The sequence below is a fragment of the Poeciliopsis prolifica genome, unplaced genomic scaffold (genome assembly GCF_027474105.1).
Source record: "Poeciliopsis prolifica strain line A6 unplaced genomic scaffold, Auburn_PproV2 SCAFFOLD038, whole genome shotgun sequence".
Lineage (NCBI taxonomy): Eukaryota > Metazoa > Chordata > Actinopteri > Cyprinodontiformes > Poeciliidae > Poeciliopsis > Poeciliopsis prolifica.
This window is the reverse complement of record NW_026562413.1, coordinates 5974015-5993048: the sequence shown is the minus strand read 5'-3', so window position 1 is coordinate 5993048 and position 19034 is coordinate 5974015. Positions and strand designations below refer to the sequence as shown.

At 40.2% G+C, this 19034-nt stretch overlaps 2 protein-coding genes across 3 annotated transcripts; both read right to left on the bottom strand.

Annotated features, from left to right (window-relative positions):
• Positions 1–892: 892 nt before the first annotated feature.
• sesn2 (sestrin 2) lies at positions 893–8899 on the bottom strand. 2 transcript variants are annotated; one of them, XM_055053919.1, is made up of 11 exons: positions 8269–8899; positions 7232–7297; positions 5920–6108; positions 4833–5015; positions 3573–3815; positions 3365–3503; positions 3164–3279; positions 2513–2596; positions 1909–2015; positions 1678–1822; positions 893–1420 (listed from the first exon to the last, which is right to left on the bottom strand). In XM_055053919.1, the coding sequence occupies exons 1-11, from the start codon at positions 8602–8604 to the stop codon at positions 1334–1336; spliced, it is 1695 nt and encodes a 564-aa protein (XP_054909894.1). In that variant the 5' UTR covers positions 8605–8899; the 3' UTR covers positions 893–1333. The 2 variants fall into 2 exon arrangements, with proteins under 2 accessions (XP_054909894.1, XP_054909895.1); XM_055053920.1 differs by lacking the exon at positions 8269–8899 and adding an exon at positions 7780–8179.
• Positions 8900–10462: 1563 nt separating this feature from the next.
• On the bottom strand, positions 10463–17774 carry matn1 (matrilin 1). The gene is made up of 10 exons (XM_055053921.1): positions 17562–17774; positions 15548–15732; positions 14911–15072; positions 14591–14813; positions 12749–12883; positions 12483–12655; positions 12164–12395; positions 11923–12075; positions 11764–11841; positions 10463–11037 (listed from the first exon to the last, which is right to left on the bottom strand). Exons 1-10 carry the CDS (start codon positions 17647–17649, stop codon positions 10988–10990), a joined length of 1479 nt encoding a protein of 492 aa, XP_054909896.1. The 5' UTR covers positions 17650–17774; the 3' UTR covers positions 10463–10987.
• Between the last annotated feature and the right edge of the window lie 1260 nt (positions 17775–19034).

Sequence of the window (19034 nt, the reverse complement as noted above, 5' to 3'; positions counted from 1 at the left end):
TTTCTTGACCCTTTGTGCTTCCACGCATATTTCAACTGTGGCAAAATTGACCTCTGGTAACTGCAGCATGGATACACGTTCACAATTAACTGCGGCCTTGGGTTAAAAGACACCCGCTGAACAAGTTAATGTAAGGAAGCTTGCTGCCACCTTGTGGCGTAAAAGGGGTACGACATGTACCAATGTAGATGAGCTCTTCTGTTCAGGTTTGTCACAGCTTAAATATGTCAAAATCCTCTTTTTTTTCAAACCTAGTCTTCGAGTTTAGAAATTTAAATTCAGTTTGTCATAAAGGAAGTGGCTTTAAACTATGGAAACCCAGCCCACTGATCTTAAAACATGTTATCTGGGAGGGTTTAATCATAACTGAATAAAGCAGCAGATCATTTTCATCTTCTCAGCTGGTACTGCAGAACTCTGGAAGCCACAGGCACGTTTCCAAAAGTATATATTTTCATGGTCTTAAAACAAACACCAAAGGAATTGTTAGGTGAGCTGTGGTGCCTGGTGATATTTGAAATGCCCTTGTATCAAATGTGGCATATTTCAGAAAGCAAAAGTGGATTTCACCAAATAGATTCTTTAAAGATCAGTTTGTGATCAAAGATAACTTACTTTTTGCCAATATTAAAAACAACTGCCAATGTTTTGGCACCTAAGCAAAAGTACAGGTGTGGTTTAAACTTGTCTAGACGTTGTGGCAAAGCAATGATGAAAGATGTGATCTTCTGGAAGCCATTTTCAGAAAAATCGGATTTCTATCCTTTAAGTTAAAGTTATGGAAAATATTATAACTTATTTCCGTGTTCAATTTACATTTTTCACAAAATAAGTGCCCAGACTTTTCCAGACTTTGGAACCAAGACAGAGGAGGAAAAAAAGGCAAAATCAGTTCACCATTAACAAAGAAACTTTATTGCTTATAAAAATACAAGATATTTCAAGTTTCAGCTTAACCTTGTTGTACCTGCAGACAGTAACTAGAATCTTTATGATTTTTGCTGAGTAGAGTGTTAATTAAAAATCAAAAATAAACTTTTTTTCAATCAGTGATTTACTAATGCGGTAACAAACTGACCTGACATCACCAGGAGTGTAGCATGTAGATTTTACAGACGTGTGCAAGATAAATCAGAACGCTCAAGGCTCCATTGGGGATTTTCATCCTCACATATTCAGTGCAAAAAACAGGTAACATTTTTTTTAAATACATCCACATTGCAAAGCAGCATCGAAAACATTTAACACTGAAACATACGATATGAATTTGCAAACATTCACTGTAGTGTGTGAGAATAAGGTTTTCCATCATAGCGGCTCATGTGCAACAAAGTCATTTAATGTAAGCCGTGATAGATCTGAGTGTGTATAGGAGCGCCGCTTGTTGACGAGCTTCCATCACTATTAGATTGGCGTGAACCTGCAGGACAAAAGGGAAAGAAAAAAAAAAAAGTCAAAATGCCATGTCATCTACCTCTGGGTAAAAGGCTGAAATATTTTCAACCCCTATCTGTAAAGCTTCGTTTTCTTATGACATTTAAGAGACGGAAACGACGGTAAAAGTCTGAAATGCCAGTGATTCATTCTTTGTTGAGAAGATACCAGAGAGGAGTTGAAATGTCAAGTGATTTGTGATGACAGAAGTTGGGTTCGGTGTGTGTCTGAACCAGTCCGCACCTTTTCGGAGTGTCTGAAGTGTCTCCAGAAGGCGTGGTAAATGCGCGCAGTGGTCTGCTCCGGGTGACAGGCCATGGTTTTAACAAAGACCTTCAGAGAGCGCTCCAATAAAACATTGACACTGCCGTAGTCGTAATCGTCGTACCTGCAGGTGCAGAAGAGACTTAAGACGGCGGGAATATGGTGGACGTTTTGTGTAGGAGGTGTGAGAGTAGAGAGCGCTACACCAACCGTATGCCGTAGAGGCAGTGGATGTAGTTCCACAGAGCTTTCCTCAGAGTGTAAGTGTCCACGTCTTCATGCATGGCCATCCTGTTATAAGTCAAGTTGCTCACAACCTGCAAAGTTGCATCACCATCGTCAACATTTTTTAAAATCTTTTTACACACAAACAGATCACAGTTTTAAATATATTTTAAAAAGTGTTCATATCATCTGCTGAACAAAGCATCCTTGCAAAGGTTAACTACTTGGCTGTATGCATTTCATTTCAAACATGTGATGTTGCCAAGAAACAGAAAATTAATAAAGTCCATGAAACAAGAATTGAGAGACTTTTTCTGATCATTTACAACAGTGAAACCTGACAAAGAGGAAGTTAGAGTCCCAGCAAACAAACACTACTGCCCACTGTCTTGTTTCAGGTGTCTTAAAGTTACTTTGAGCGATGAACGAAAAAAAAGTGACCTTTGAGATTTTAGTTCTTTATCTCTTAAGGAAATCAAGTCAAAAAGGCAGTGTGCTCTTGAATCTACAAATGATTCATATGGAGTGTGTTTTTGCTCTTGGGTCATTTTTATCCCCGTTGTTTTTAAGCGATTAAAGGCAAAAGTACCTGAAATTCCTCATCCAGGAACTGACCCATGTCGGGAAGCAGCCTCTGCACCACAGAGAATCCGTGATCTTCCCAGGAATAATCCTGCAGATCAGATGTTGAGATGTTTAAGATCATCGTAGGAACAAATGAGGTGCACAAACAAATCAGCTAACAACTGAAATTAGTGACTTTACTCTGGAAAGGCCATGATCAGTGATTGACAGTAGTGAGGAAGCTGTTACCGAGTGAAGACTCGACTTCAGGCCCACCATTAACGATTATTATTGTAATCCGTTATTCTATCTATTATTCTGATGATTAACATGATTCAAAAATGGCACATTTCTGCAGATTTTTCATTTTTCCACTTTAGTCTTCATTTTATACAGTATTGGAACTTCAATAAGAGATGCAAATAAGTAATTAAGTAAGTAATTTGGCTTAATCACTGGTCAGAATTTGTTTTTTGAGGAAACATATTCTGACCTCTTTTAGTCTGCATTACTATACAAGTTGACAATTACTCATTAATCAATTCATCACAATTGATTTGATTGATCGGTCCAGCCCTACTCGACTTTTTCTTTCGGAAATAATTCAACAACTTTTGTGTTAACAGTTAAAATGTAACATTTGGGAAATATTTGAACAGATAAAACGGTGAACTACCTGTGCTCTCATGATGGGTGGGGACTGTTCTCCTCTTGGGGCAAAGTCCTCATATCTGAACTCAGGTTCCTCAACTAGACACAACACCAGCTCAGGTGGAGCTCCTCTTACCACCGCTAAACAAACACAGTCAAAGAAGTCGAGTGAGTAAATATCCAAGCGGCCGATGGAGTGACCGGCAGTGAACGGGCATATTTTTACCTGTCGGTATACTCTCGCTCCTCTCCCTTTCAAACCGAGTGACCATCTCCTCCTGTGTGCACTCCTCCTCCTCCTGCTGCTGCTGCAGCTCCACCATTCTCTTCATCAGTACCTCCACCTCCACCGCGCCGTCCACCGTCTGCAAACCATCAAAATTATGGTGTTTATATACACATAAATGACAAAAAAAAAAAAAAAAAACGCTAACCTGTCGGACTGCTGATGGGAGTGACTGACTCGCCTCCTGCCTGCTATCCTCAGGAGCTGGGCTGTGAGGAATGTGACCAGGAGACAGAGGATGGAAGGCGTAGCCCCCAATGTGGTCCGGTTCTGGGTTTAACCCACAGCCCCACACAAAGGAGCAGAGCGAGTGAGTGTGTGCCATCAGAATCACGGCATGGATCAGTTCGGCCAGGGACCAACGCGGCTCTGCCCCAGCACACACCAACTCCTGCAAAGATTGGTCAGAAAGAGCTTGATCAATACTTTTGTTGGGTTAAAAATTAGAGATACGGTTAAATAATATGCTCATGATATAAACCAACAGATTTCAAGACTATTTTAAGGAGGACGGCCACAGTTTGTCATGAAAAACCGGTAAGGTTAGTATACTTTCAATTAATAAAGTTGTACAGGATCATATTTTAAATTTTTTTAAAAGACCAGACAGATTATATGAGAATTTTGATTGAGACGTACTGATGATTCTCACCAAAGCCAACCTGAAAATCCATCATGGCTGCCTAAAATTGGTGACAACTGCAGTAAAATGATTTGTTTGGTCTTCTGAAATTTGCATCCCGTTAAATCTTTCACACAAAGCACTATTAGGCCTGTTACAATAACAATTTTTCCTTGACAATAAATTGTCCCAGAAATGATTGTGAAAAACGATATTGTTGTTTTGAGGCCATTTCCAAATAATATATTGATCACATAGTAATGTTACTATGCGAACTTGCAATGAACAATAAACTTAAATTTTGGGCAGAACACTCCACACTGGAACTGGAACACATTTTCAATATTCAAAATTAAAACACTCCAAAAACAATAAATAAAGCAGAAATAAAACCCACACAAAACCGAAACCACAAATGAAATGGATTATGAAAGTCTCTGAACAAAAAAAAATGAACTGTCAAGACGAAAATTATCAAACTTATTTTAATTTATAGTGCAATTAACTGATTATTTGCTCTTTGTGGCAGGCTTAAGTACTATACATTTTTCTTTTATGAAAACGTTGGCAAGATTTGACTGTGAAAAATGTAGCATTTCAGAGAAGCTATTGCTATCCAATGCAAGAATGCAGTTTCCAGAATATTTCACCGGGTGATTCACCGTGGATGTGAGTTTGGATACAAATCAGGAATCTGCGATTAACTATTACTACTAACAAAAAATGGCAAAACATAAAGTTGACTTCAGACAGGAAGTGAGTGGGCGAGCAGCCAGTATGTCTGACCTGGATGTGCTGCTGTGTGATGAGCCAGGGTCGGTGAGCCAGCAGCTTGTTGAGGGTATGCAGGCTGCGGAGTTTGACGTGCGCATGCCTGATGCCGCTGAGCCAGCTCTCTTCCCCTCCGGCCTCCAGGAAAGCCTTGCTGTGCTGCTGTACCATGTATGAACAGTGGTGTCGGGCTGCAGCCTGAAACACACCAGGAAGGTAAACTAAAAATAAACACGGCAGTATTTCCATTGAAAACATTGGCCTTATATTTGAGGTACTCATCAAAGTCAAACAATGATATCAGGTGTTTTGTGGTTGTAAACAACAGTAAACATCTGTGATAGGTGGAGCAGTTGCACAAATGAGAAACGAGTCACAGCATCATTATGAAAAAGCAAGTTGGCAAACCAGTTCGTGACTTGTTATGACAACTTAAGATCCCTCAAAAACACTACAAATGTGTTTTTTCCCTGGAGCGCTCTGTAGTTGGCATTGCTGCAGTTAAGTTAGGTTTAACAACACTGCTGTTAAATGTTTCACAATAATTCAATAGTTAAAATTGGAAACAACATTTATTGATGCTCCCAAGGAACCAACGGGGGAAAAAAGTTTGCTAAAAACAACTGGATGAGAATAAGCCAGGTAAATTAAAATACATCTCCAAAGCTCGGTCAGAAAACTACACAGTAGTGTAACGTTGAGGTCAATGTACTTTTGCTTTTTACAGAAATAATTTTAAGCAAATACTTTGAAACATTACATTTTAAGTGCAAGTTCTCCTTCATTGTATTTCTTGGCATCATTTTGACAAAATGATTGCATAAATATGAACTTCTGTATTTACACAAACAAAAGCAATGTCAACATATAGCTTTAGCAAAGCTAGGGGAAAATAACATTGAAATAAAAATCTTAAATCATCAAGTTGTAACCTTAGGGAAATATGCTAGTTAGTGCAACATATTAAGTGGCAGGTCTGTTGTATTATTTCTGAACAGAGTGAGCTCATAATTCACTGATAACTGATTTATTTGTTTTTCCAGACAAATAATAACAACAGTTCCTCCTAAATAACAATAGTAATTAAAGGAGACTTTCTTACCATGACGGAAACGTAATGTCTCCAGTCACGGGGCAAAGGGCCGTCCAGTTCAAACAAAGCATGCTGGGTCCTCAAAAAGCAGCTCAGGTAAGTCGGGTGGAGCGCCATGACCATGGTGAGATGATCGACTCGACCCAGTGAAAGAAAAGACTCAATAAGGATGTCTTGGTTTAGCCCTTCTATCAACATCTGAAAAGTCAAAAGAGATTCAAGTTCAAACCTTGTCAAGAAAATTTTCACTTTTTCCTACAGTAGATAATCCAAAATTTCATCTAAATGTTTTTAATAACATCTAGCTAATAACGCAATAATTTCTGTTGCGGAAACTAAGCTTCATGAGTCTCATTTAGCAGGAGCTTTGGCAACAAAACTCGAGTATTGCATCTTTTACAGGCTAGTGCAGCTCGTCCGGCAATGTTGCATCAGAAACTGTTTCTGAGCGTTTCTTTACCCAGCCGTTCTGTCATAAAAACATAAATGTCTGAACATTAAAGATAGAAAATCTAAAAAGGAAAAACAAATACCATAAGTATTGTCACTTTATCAGAAAGTATATGTAGCTGTTTATTGAATGTACAAGTTGTTCACTGCAAACAAAGGTAGAAAAGTAATTTCTGACATTTATTGAAAACTCAGAAAACTTAAAACATAAAGCGCTTTTCTGACAGGATACGATCAAAGCCAGACCAAACACATGGAGACATGATTTGAAAATTAATTTTCAATAAATGCATCAAAATTAAGTTTTGGTTTATAGATGCTTTTTTTCAGTTGAATAAAAAAATAAGGGTTAGGAACAAATCTGACAAGCATAAATATGAATATTTTTGTAATTCCTCAATGTTCTGATGGTTTTAAAACTTGTGTTGATTTTAAGTGTAAGACACCTTAGAATGAAAAAAAAAATGGAATCAACAGTTCAGACCTCAAAGAAAGTTGAAAATCAGTCCATATTGTTTTCCATTTTCTATTCTATTCTGGTTCTGCACAAAGGTGCTTGACATCTGGTATTCTGTCTTTGGATTTGCATCAATAGACATCAACAATGTGCAAACACACAACAACAATGATTGGCATACTGTAGAATTTAACTCCAATCAAGTAGGAAACCCAGTATAGAAGAGGTGATCAGTTGGTCTTAATCCAGAAAGGTGGCAATGGGTGCTCAGTAACAGCAATACAAATCAGAGATGAAAAACTAATATAAAGCTCTAGTGGTAGTTTAGTGAATAGTGAGCCAAGAAATTGTTCCAATCTACCAAATCTTAACATTTAAAGGATTAGAGCGTCAGAAATGTCTGCAGCTGGGTACCTCTTTTGCAGGAATGAAAGCACTTGGACCAGAAGCCAAGGCTCGAGGTACTTCAATCCCCTCCTCCTGGAAATAAAGAATAACACATTTCTGTCAAATAATCTGATAATTATTCTATTGAAAGAAAAATGACAACTTTCTTCTCCTTTTCCTAAAAAATAAAAAAATAAAAACGGCCAATTCCCATAAATAAGGGACGATATATACTTTTGCTTTCAGTAAAATTACATCACAAACAGCTGATTATTAGTTATCTATTGACAACATCTGTCCCGCCAGTCCCAGTCCCAGAAAGTCTTGGATCTGGGTTAAACCATTGTGCAACTGTTAGCAGGCGACCACAAATACCACTTATTTGCCGTTGAACGAACTTTTCTTTTCATACATTTTCAGCACAAAGCATACTTTTGGTAAAGCAATAAATAATAAAAAAAAAATACCCGCATGAAATCTAAAACCACAATCAGACAGCAGCAGCCGAGCTCCAACCGGACACCTGTTTTATAAAGAGCAGTTCTTAAAAGAAAGCAAGTCAAAGAAAAACTCACCGACATCTGAACACGGGAGATAATTACTTCAAGTGAGGCTCCTTGTTGCTTCTAGCACCATGAGTTAGGTTTTTTTTTTTTTAAAAAGAATGGTAAAAATGCGTCAAGCCGGTGTGACTTTGTCACTTTAGAGCGCTGCTTTGGGGCTGGGGGTGTGTCTGCCTGCGTGCTTGTTTGTGCTCACAGCAGCAGGAGCTTGCATCACCTTCGCTTCAGTGTCTGATGAAATATCCCGCAGTCTGGAGGTAATCTGGACCATTTCCAGCTGATAAGTGATTATCAGGTCCAGGTTTATGGTTTCTAGAACTCCAGAGTTTGTGACTCTGGAGTTCTTAAAAATAAAATCCGTGCGAACCCAACTTATAAGCTGCTCTTATTTGCATAATAGCTACACCAGTGAGCTCCAGGTTCTCTGTTGTTGCAATATGAAGCACACACACACAAACACAAATTTTAAAAAAAAATGCTTTTGAACAGCCCCAACATTACCTGTGCAACACTCAGCAGCTCTGTGGCCCTCATCCGAACCTCCTGAAGGGGACACGTCCTGGACAGCCGGAGGAGATGAAGAAGCGTCTGTTTGCTGAGGCGAGCCGAACCGGCCCGGTCCAATTCTAAACACACTAGAATCTCCTGGCTCAGCTTCTCCAGAGCCGTAGCCCGCTCATCTTTGTCCCTGCTGCACAGCCGAGCTAAGCTCTTGGTGGCCGGGCAGATTTCGGACTCTGAATCGTGACGACGTGAGCTCCCGGAGCCTGACACCTGCCTCGGGGTTTCGTCTCCGTTAGCCTGGAAGGTGAAACTTGGTGTGGAACCGCTGGCCATGTCCCGGTACCTCTCTGGTACACCTGAGCTGAGCTGAGGCTACTTGTTGTTCTCAAGCTAGCTCAGCCGAAAGTAAAGGTAACTCTGAGGGAGTTTTGAATCAAACATTAGTTGAGGTCAATGTCAAAATACTTGAGCAATATCCTCGTTCACTCCGCATGAACACACACAGGGACGAATGAGCAGCCAAAGCCTCCCCCTGCCCGTCCTTCTTCATACCCGGCAGCCTGAATTTGTAGTTTCCGGTTAGCTAGCTCGTAGCGTAGCAAGCTAGCTACTAGCTAGCTCGTAGCGTCAGCTAGCAATGCTGCGGACGGCGCTAACGACGCTTTTAAAAGTGGAATACTCGTTTATTTTTAAACATGGCGGCGACGGAAGTACACATTTAATACAACGTATGATGATTTAATTAAATCGCAGGAGCCAAGGAGCTTTCTGATATTCCTGGCTGTTTGTGTTCAGATGCTGGAGAGCCCGTTTTGTTACCTCATTGTGGTGAAACCTTTCATAAATACTTCATTTCTTAGTTTGACACGCTACAAAGCTTTACATAACATCCAACGATATATTTTTTAGCTTAAGGAAAGGCATATACGTTGTGTATGTAAGCAATTTTACTTTTTTACTTGGTTATGTCATGTCTCTTATAAACTAGCGTTCACTTCAGTTTAAATTACATTCAGGAACCAATGTTTTGTACCTCATTATTTTAGCCAATTTTCTTCTAAGAGGTTTTGTAAATGCTGATTGATGGCTGTGGACAGAAAGGCTCTCCAGTAGCTGTCTGTTTCACAGTGACTGAAGTAGCCTCTGAAAGAAGACAGGTCATGATTCTGGAGTTAATTTACTGATTTGTAGTGTTTCTCTTTTTACATTAAAATGTTTCAGATATTTACTCTCAATATGAATGAATAGCGCTATTCAAATAAGTTGGATTCTTCATAAAATAAGAGCATTTCAGACAACTCTACGCATCTTCTTTAGAGACTAATATTTAACAACAGCATGTCTTCAGTCAGCCGTTTCTTCTACAACCATCAGCATCTATACAACAATTCTGAAGAAACTCGGATGAGTCACAACATTTAACTTCTTTTTGGGATCATTAAACTATTTTTAGCCTAACTGAATTGAACTGATGTGAATTGCATTTAATCTAATTTAATCCAAGGTACAACAGAACTTTTTTATATATATCAGATGGTCCCAAGTACCGCCCACTCCTGGATGATATGCCGCTCTGGGCAATGACCCATATTGTCTACATGAAAACTCACCTATGGTTCTTTGACTTCTCTCTTGTTTGGTATCTTCTTGTGACAATCTTTTCTGCTTTATAGTTTCATATTATTTTATTTTGTGTCAAATTGTATTTACTTCAGTCATTCATGCAGCCGATTTGCTAATTTTTGCCCCAATCCAGAATGATTTTAAATTGTCTTTCAATATTAAATGGTAAGAAAATAAACTGTTTTTGCTGCTGTATTTCTACTTTGATCTTTTCATTTAGTTTTTCATAAAGGCATTTCACTGTCAGAGTTTTGTGAGTCCTTTCATAAAAAGGGGAAATCAGCTAAGTGTTCTGTGTTGTTTTCACACAGATCTTTGCCCCTGGAGGAGCACTTTAGCACTTAAAGACTATTATCCAAATTTAAAGTGCAATTAAGCTAAGCTGCAGCAGGTAACCCAAAGACATCCAGCGTTTTTGGTCCTCATGAGCCCTCTACATATTTTACAAACACACACTGTAGCAATATTAATTTAACCCATTTTACATTAAAATAATCTGAAACTACGTTGAACTATGTGTATTCGTGCTTTGCTTGCTAAATTTTTCTGACCCATAAAGACCACAGCCTTGTTAACTTCCTGAATCACCTTTATTTAGCAAAATAAACATCACCTTTGTATTCTTCCTGTCAGGCATAAATCTTATATTAATTTACCGGTATACTTATAAAGCCGCCTTTTAAATAGACAAGAAAAGAGAGACAGGTCGCAAAAAGTAAAAACAAAACCAAAGGTGATGAAGCTGCATCATTTGACTTGGCAGAGGTTGTTTCCGGCAGTGAGAAAGAAAAAAAAAACATTTAGTTAACCATCACTGTTTCCCTATGAGGGAAGACTTTTATTAGCACACAGGCCGGCTTTGGAGAGCAGCCTACAGAGAACATGCGCATATAAAGGCTTGTCCCCCATGGTAATTTGAGGTTTGTGCCCCAGGAGAGTTGGAGAAAAATCGGATAGAGTTGGCAGGAGTTGGATGGAAGAATCTGGAGAGTTCAGGGCACAAGCACAAGTTTGGATTCATATACTTGAGTATTTTACTGAATGCGACATGGTGAGTGTGCAGAGCCATAAGAGATGAGTTGCAAGGGAGTCTTCAAACAATTTTGTTCTCCAGCAAGGCAATCCTCTTCGACATAGTCTCTAGTAAGATGTTGTTAAGGGCAGAAACAGAGACAATCAATAACACAGACATCCGACTCATTATTATAATCACTAATAGGAGTTGGAGTGATGTCAGACTATTAAGTGAGAGAGTACGTTTCGTAAAACAGGGTTTTAGTACTTTGAAACAAAGTAACAACATGTTTATGGAGTTCACACACTGTTTTTAGCATCTTACATTAGAGATTAGAACTGTTAGCACTGCTAGCTTCTTTTGAACAACAGTTATGATGAGTATTACCTGAAGACAGTAAACTCTTGCCTAAACCTGGAGACTTCCAAAAGGCCACAAAATCCACTATGGTTAATACCAAGCAGATAGTGAAATTTCAAAAGGATAAAACTGCAAGTTTGTTGTATGTAATATGTTCAGCCTTCCTGTTATCCACTGATAGTGTTGCACTCGTACTTTCTCTTACAACCGGGATGTACAGCAAACATGTTTCAACATGACACTACAGTTGCTTTCAAATATCTCACTCCATAATAAAAATTGCTCATTTACATTTTCTTTTCCTCAGTAACAGCTGCCACACTAAAGATTATTGATGTTACTACAATAGTACTTGGTTCGGTCCATTCACTTACGGGAAAAAGACAAGATTCTGGGTTTTTCAACAAACAGTGAAGTTCTTGGTGCATTACTACTAAAATTGATCCCAAACACACAACATAGATTGTTACACTCTCAATCACCATAAAGGATATATTTTTTGTTTAGTGCTTGTAGGGCATCCTCTACTTTCTTCTGGAATTTTACAAGAGTGTCGCACTCACAAGGGTCATCTGTGGCATTAAAGCACAGGGTTAATCTTTGCTTTTCTTGTAATATATGTAGTTGTTCAGTTTGTCATTTTTGGTAACTACCATTGCAAACGTTAATTTGTAGCTTCTTGGCAATTTGGCTCATTGCCTTGAAGTCAGCTGTGTAGAAATAATGCTCTCCAATTGGCTCAGAGGCAATCTGTTTCAGCTCACTCTCCAATGCATTGCCCACTCCAACAGCGTACATCTTCAAACCTGTGAGGCACAAACACATTCTAGCATATTTTGGCATTTACCTTTCAACACTAATTTATTAAGTGGACTTCTTTTCCCTCCATCTTACCAAGTTCCTTTGCCTTTTTAGCTGCATCTCCAATGTAGTCCTGGCTGCGTCCGTCGGTAAAGACAATGGCAACCTTTTGCACTCCAGGCCGAGCTCCCTGAGCGATGTTAAAGACATTATCAACTGTGTGGTGTATAGCCATGCCTGTCATGGTTCCCCTCTCCATGTAGACCATCTTCTTCACAGCCTCTTTCAGGTCTTTCTTGTTGCTGTGTCGGCCCAGGGGAAACTCCTGTGTGTTAACAAAAGCAGGGTCTCGAAATGAGAGGGAAATTAATGGCTTATTGTGGCAGCACCAAGAGTAAAAACTAAAACTCACCGTTCTGACAGTGCTGGAGTACTGCACGAGACCAACATGAGCATTTTTATCAGAGACATCCAGTTTGTCGATGATCTGGTTGATCCACTTCTTGACCAGTTCGAAATTCTCGGGACGCACGCTTTTTGAGCCATCAATCACAAATACGGCATCTATCGCAGCATTGCCGCAAGCTGTTGATAGCAGAAAGTACATCGAGGGGATAATCTGAATCGAATTGCACTATGATTAATCTGGCACAAATACGTTCAGACACACACACTCACCACTGCAAGTGCGACCATCATCCATTAGGGTAAAGCCATCTTTGCAGGCACACTTGTATGATCCTGGAGTGCTGATGCATACCTGCTGACAGTCGTGATCCCCAGTGGCACACAGGTCTGACACTGGGTCTGGGTCTGTGTGTGCACAGGACACAGTGCAAACATCACCATACGGAAAGATGCAAGCACACACACAGGGGTTGTTGATTAGGGTTAGGAGGTAAAAAAAACAAAAACTATGTCAGTTTGAATTTCAACAAGCCTTTTAATGATCCACTGCAATCTGCCGTCATTCAAAAGCCGTCATTTGTGCATTTGTTCTTAAGCAAGGTTTTGAAGAGTGTCCATGAGTAGTCAATGTCTTTACTGCAAGAGACACCAGAGTGGTCTCTTATGGAAAGTCAAAAATATTGCAAGATGAATGGTCTTTGCAAAAAATCTAAAAATAGCCTTGTCAATCTGGTTAGACAGTTTCAGCATACTTAGCAAAGCCAACTATACTTAGCATTGGTGAAGTTGGTGCTGTAGACAATGGTTTCAAGAAGATATGTTGTTATAGGGCATTTGTCAAATAAAATGTCTGCAGGCTGGACAATCACTAGAAAAAATGGTGAATGCTCAGTATCAAAGAGGTGGGAAATTGTTTTTTTGTTTTTTTTAAACAAGGTGAGTTCTTACCAGAAACCTTTAAGTTACATCTAAGACTTAAGTGTTCATAGTGCCCTATTTAGTTTATGATCCTCTCAACTGTGAAATGTGTGTGGCATACATGCCATCATATGTACTTGCTCACGAAAGTTGACTTAGTTTTTCTGCAAATACTAATATGGAGAGTGTTTGCTCCAACAGTGATGATGAAACTCTCATTCAAAAGTGGTAAACATAGAGAGACACTGACGGTTGTCTTTCTATGACATTTACTATTACTTTGCTCTTTTGCCACTTTGTACTTTAATGTCGTACCCAAATATAAACCATGACTCATAAAACTGAGTTATTTTGTCCCATGAGTGATTTTCTTTGAACATCTCTCCATCTCTCACAAGCTAACTCTTGACGGAGATTCATTTTTGAGGCCAGACAGATTGTTGCCTGTTACAGATAACTCAGTAACTGCTCATGTACGTACACCACATAACTCCTCTTCAAAAAGAACAAACCATCCCTTTAATATGTGAAGGATTATGCATATCTCCAGTGGATCTTGAAAACAAATAGATGGAAAAGGCTGGCACAGCATGACTTTTTATATATGTTGTGCTAATTTCTTTATGTTGTACACATTTGTCTCCATTCTGAAGTGAAAGTGCCGTCATGCAGCTCTGCCCTTGGAAGAAACGTCTGCAATAAGACGGGCTGCTACAGAGCGAGCAGCACAAAGCCCTGAATACCATCGCAGGCGGAGACCGCCGAAGGGCGTCGTTAATTCAGTTTTAATGATTGTCACTAATAAATCGGTAATTACAGATGGATCAGTCTCGCTCCTCGATTATGAGAGAATTGAGAGAGGAACAAATCTCCTTCCAAAAGATTGTTTCTGCCCTAATGTCCTCATGAAGCGGGTATTTTAAGGAGGTTTGACGCGAATGGATGAAATCACTCCATACATTGTTTGAGTCTTGGTGAGGAGGCACAGAGGACAAAAGGGACGACGCAATAGATTGGAATAAAAGATGACAGTCCTGACATCTTACCCTCTGTGCAAAGGGGCCAGCAGAAACTTCTCCACTGTGATGAAGACATGAATAATAGCCGTCTAACTTCTCTTTCTCTTGTGCTTGACTAATCTCTCCTTTCTGCTCCCTCCTCTTACAGTAAACATGGGTGGCTCTCTCATCTTACCACAAAAGACCTCCTTAAACTTCTTGGTGAGCTTCTCAATGACGCTGTAGCTCTTTACATAGTCCACATGGTCATCCAGAGGCTCGCTGGCCATCTGCTTCAGGGTGGTTATGTCCACACGTCCCACACCGATGGCGAAAATTTTAATGCCGGCGTCACGCGCACGCTGAGCCACGTCCTTCACGTTGTCCTGTGGACGCCCGTCTGTCACGATGATAGCAACCTGTGAAAGCAAGTTTGTTTAATATGTGTAAACTGTCCACCAGGACTGGAGAATGGACTGAACTGGTTGTGTAAAGGTTCTGAGATCTACTTCGGACCTTGCTGACATCAGGTTTGGCCCGAGCGCCCTCAGCCTCACTGAAGGCCACGTTCTGGGCGAACTGGATGGCCAATCCAGTCATCGTTCCAGTGGAAAGAGGCTCGATTTTGCTCACAGCCTTGACCAGAGCAGTTTTGGTATGGTGAGTCTTCAAAGACACCTACAGATCGGCAATGACAACAAGGGTTGAGGGCGACATTTCCCTTTTAGAAATTTCCATGACTCAAGAATCAAGATTTTTCTGTAAACATTCTTATGACATCATAAACATTTGAGAATATGTGTTTTCTTCAAATTATGCACAAGGCTAAACCAAAACAACAATTTAGGTCCAGTGTAAGCTTAGACTTCATAATCTCTAAACTCAATTTTTATGTGCCTTAACTTTTCCAGACTTGGACAATAGTAAAAGTGCAAGAGCCAAAAAGGAAATGACATTTTTGCCCATGTGCCCATGCAGCAAAATATTAATACCATCTTCTAAATAAAAATCAGATTTGTGTCTTCCAAATAACTTAAAAACATCCAAAGTAAGAAAACGCAAACACTTCTCCATACCCATTTTTCCATACTTGATAAATAATCAACTTCCACACTACGCAAGATTTGTCGAGCTGTTGGGGCTTGATCTCTACCTCATTCTTGACACGGCTGGCGTAGTTGACGACTCCGACCCGGGTGATGTTGGGTCCGACGTTCAGCCCGTTGATGACGTTTGTCAGAAATTCCTTCACTTGCTCAAACTCTGAAGGGCGAACGCTACGACTGCTGTCTATGATGAACACGAGGTCTGTGGGACGGGTTTTGCACAGACCTGACGCTGCACAGGGAAGCAACCAGGATTATTTTTCATGTGCTACATGTTTACATTTGTGACATTTCTAAGAAAAAGAAAACATAATCACAGCTTTTCGTCATAAAGGGCTGTCAGATTAAAAAGCGAAGAGGGCTGGGGGATTGTGGGAGGAGAAAGAAGGCAGTGAGAACGGATGGGAGAGGGGACGGAGGCTCAAAACGTAGATATGAGGAAGGGGGTGGAAAAAGACACGACTCAGCTTCAGAGATGGAAAGACAGAGGCAGAAATAGAGGAAAGTCTGGGCAGAAAAACTCATGCACATTCCATATAAAAGCTCAATAAATCATGTCTAATGTGAAAAACAGCAAGATATCTACTATTAGTTATTAAAAATGAAAACATTTCCCTTCCTTTGTTTAAACTAAAAGGTGATTCATAATTGTCTGTATTAAACACAGCTTATCTTTTTTCCAAGAGAGATTTTGGGGCTTTCTCCAGCCAGCATGTGCTCCGTTTGGATACATACTAATTGGGTCTGGGCTCACAATGGGGTTTTGTACATGGTGTCCATTTGGGCTGACAAAGTATGGCCCATTCCAGAAGAGCCAATTGGACTCTCTACGTAGGTCTTAACTCTGACTCAAATGGGTATTAAGAAATTCTGCTAAAGATGCACATTTATGTGGGTCCCACTTTTTACCCAAAGTCGTCCAGCATCAAATCTATGTAGGCAAATAACTCGGAGCTGTTATATAATAATCCAATCTTTTGCTGCCAATTTCCTATCTAAATGGACCTCAAAAGTAAACACTGGGTGGGTCTAAACTAAACACAGACTCACTCTATTTTTCAATCTCAACTTTCACGTTTCCTTCTGTTGCAGCTTTTATACAGTTTTTTTTTTCTTTTAAATCTACCAAGCTTTCTCCCTAAAAATAGACAGATGCACTCTACCTTCAAGTGCCAGACTGTGTTCACACTTTATCCAAATTTTATACAACTTCCAAGCACCAGAGATGATTTGCATGAGCAAATGGCACCAGAAAATATGGATGTTTAAACTTAAACTGCTTATACACCTTTAATAATCAAAATTTTAGGCCTGAAAAATATAATAAATGCATCCAGATTTTCAATCTTTGAGCTAAATCCCAAATACTTTTGCCTAAATTTTTATATTTACTCATTAGAAATTCTAACTTTTCTCTATAGTGCCATAGGTCAGCTTGTGTTGAAACTGATTTGAATATTTAATAATACAACAACTAATTTATAATAAAGTCTATGTCTACCAAGGCTCTAATTTAGGAGTTTTGATAGCTGGTGAAAAACCGATGTGTACCTGTTACAAAGCTGCATACCGAGGTGAAGAAATTGGGCAGATTATGTGTAACAGCACTAGAATTGCATGTCAGAGTTGAAAAAATGTCACCTTTGGTAAACAAAGTTGAATTTGACTAGCGTAAGTATTTGAGGAACGTAATTATATGAGGTTAATTTACTTAGGCTAAATAAATAACGATGCTTCTCTAAAGCTCTTAAATCAAAATTAGTGAAACCTGAAGAAACCCTGAATTTAAAAACCAACCACAACAGAATCAGCATATTGACATAATTTATTTTATTCAATCTCATTTCAATCGCAATAACGGAATTTATTTTCTTTTAAAAGTAATTATTCTGTAGGTTTATATTTTGACACACTTTTTTTTTCAAACTATATTATCTATGGTTTTGAGTGTAAGAAAGTATGACATGCAAATTCCTTCAGATCTTTTCATCATTAGAGTCCAGTGTTTGGACTCATCTGGGTTTTTGAGTCAGGCTTTAGGGGTTAAAAGGTCATTCTTACCCATAGCGGCGGCCATACGCTGATCAAAGGTGGCCTGAGCGCCGATAAGGCCGAGCAGCAGCAGGAAAAGCGGCACGGTGGGCGTCATGGTGACAGCTAAAGGTAGGGGGTCCGAGCGCGGTCACAGACGGTCCAGCAGTGAGAAGCAGAAAGGAGATAGAACGGGCCGGAGGACGCTCCAGGTGATGGGGACAGCCACAAAGTGAGACCGAGTGAGGCTGAGCTGCAGGTTATCAATGCAAGAGCTTCATGCACTCTGCCCACATACAGAACCCCCCCGCACCCCCCTCTCTCCAGACCTACAGTGTGGGTACCTGTGTGTGCGTGGGTGTGCATGTGTGTGTGTGTGTGTGTGTGTGTGTGTGTGTGTGTGTGTGTGTGTGTGTGTGTGTGTGTGTGTGTGTGTGTGTGTGTGTGCGGGAAAGGAAGGGAAATACCTGCCAGGGAAGGACCTAAATGGTGGGCAAGGAAATACAAACACTTGATATGACTAGGACGTCCAGGTGAACGTGTGTGCAGCAGGAGATGTGTGTGTGTGTGTGTGTGTATGTGTGCGTCTCGCTGGGGGTGCAGGACCAACTGGGGCTCGGTGCACAGCGTGAGCGCCAGCTCTGCAGCTTCAGGTTGGATTTGGCCAAAGCTCAAATAAACACCAACATGAATTCCTCTTTTCTCCCCATGTCCACTCGTATGGCAAACACACGTTTGTGGGACGGAAGTGAACGAGAGCCATCATACACAGCCTACAGTGTTCTGCATGACGGGTGTGCGTGTGTGTGAGTTTCTGTTCAAATTCAAAAGTACAAGCTACTTCCTGACTGCTGAGTACAGTATGTAATAACCACCATTTTGTGAACTTCTGTCATTTATCCATTGGTCAAAAACATTTTCAATAAACTTTGTCCCAAGTTAAATCTGTTGTACCCCTAAAACATGCAAAAAAAGAATTGTAAAAATTTAATATTTCTAATGAAACTAATGAGACTTTTTCTTTGAGCCCTGCGTTGACTTCTGTCTCGTGTCAGCAGGGCAAGGGCCCCAGCGGAGCAAACACACTGTAAAAACACACTTTCATCAAGAAGCTCCTATACACTTCTTTAATCTTTCTAAACTAAAACAGAGACCCCTCTTTTCCCTTCAACGTCCCGCTCCTCCCCACCCTCTCTACTCTGCATTCCTCCGTAACGCTTCCCCCTTCCCCCGACCATCACCACCTCACACACACCTCACACACACACCACAGACAAGCCGCAATTGAGGGGAGCGACCTGTACAGTACAGAAACTACCTGAACAGATTTTCTCCTCAATGAGCAGCAGAGCAGCTAACTGGAAACGCTACGTGTTAAGCATGATGATGGGTTCAGGATGAAATGGGCAACATCTTTTTCTGGGACTTCATGTCATCTCTGGGGCGAAGGGGGGTTTTTTATGCCTTCGTCGGAATAACACACAGTTATTTGTATTAGTGTAT

Coding starts and splice junctions, on each gene's coding strand:
- sesn2 (XM_055053919.1), bottom strand. CDS start 8,604: ATGGCCAGCGGTTCCACACCAAGTTTCACCTTCCAGGCTAACGGAGAC. Junction 7,298..8,268: donor AGCTGCTGAGTGTTGCACAG/GTAATGTTGGGG, acceptor CTTTATTTCCAG/GAGGAGGGGATTGAAGTACC. Junction 1,421..1,677: donor ACTTCAGACACTCCGAAAAG/GTGCGGACTGGT, acceptor TTTGTCCTGCAG/GTTCACGCCAATCTAATAGT.
- matn1 (XM_055053921.1), bottom strand. CDS start 17,649: ATGACGCCCACCGTGCCGCTTTTCCTGCTGCTGCTCGGCCTTATCGGC. Junction 14,814..14,910: donor CCAAACCTGATGTCAGCAAG/GTCCGAAGTAGA, acceptor TTGCTTTCACAG/GTTGCTATCATCGTGACAGA. Junction 12,396..12,482: donor ACTCCAGCACTGTCAGAACG/GTGAGTTTTAGT, acceptor GTTAACACACAG/GAGTTTCCCCTGGGCCGACA.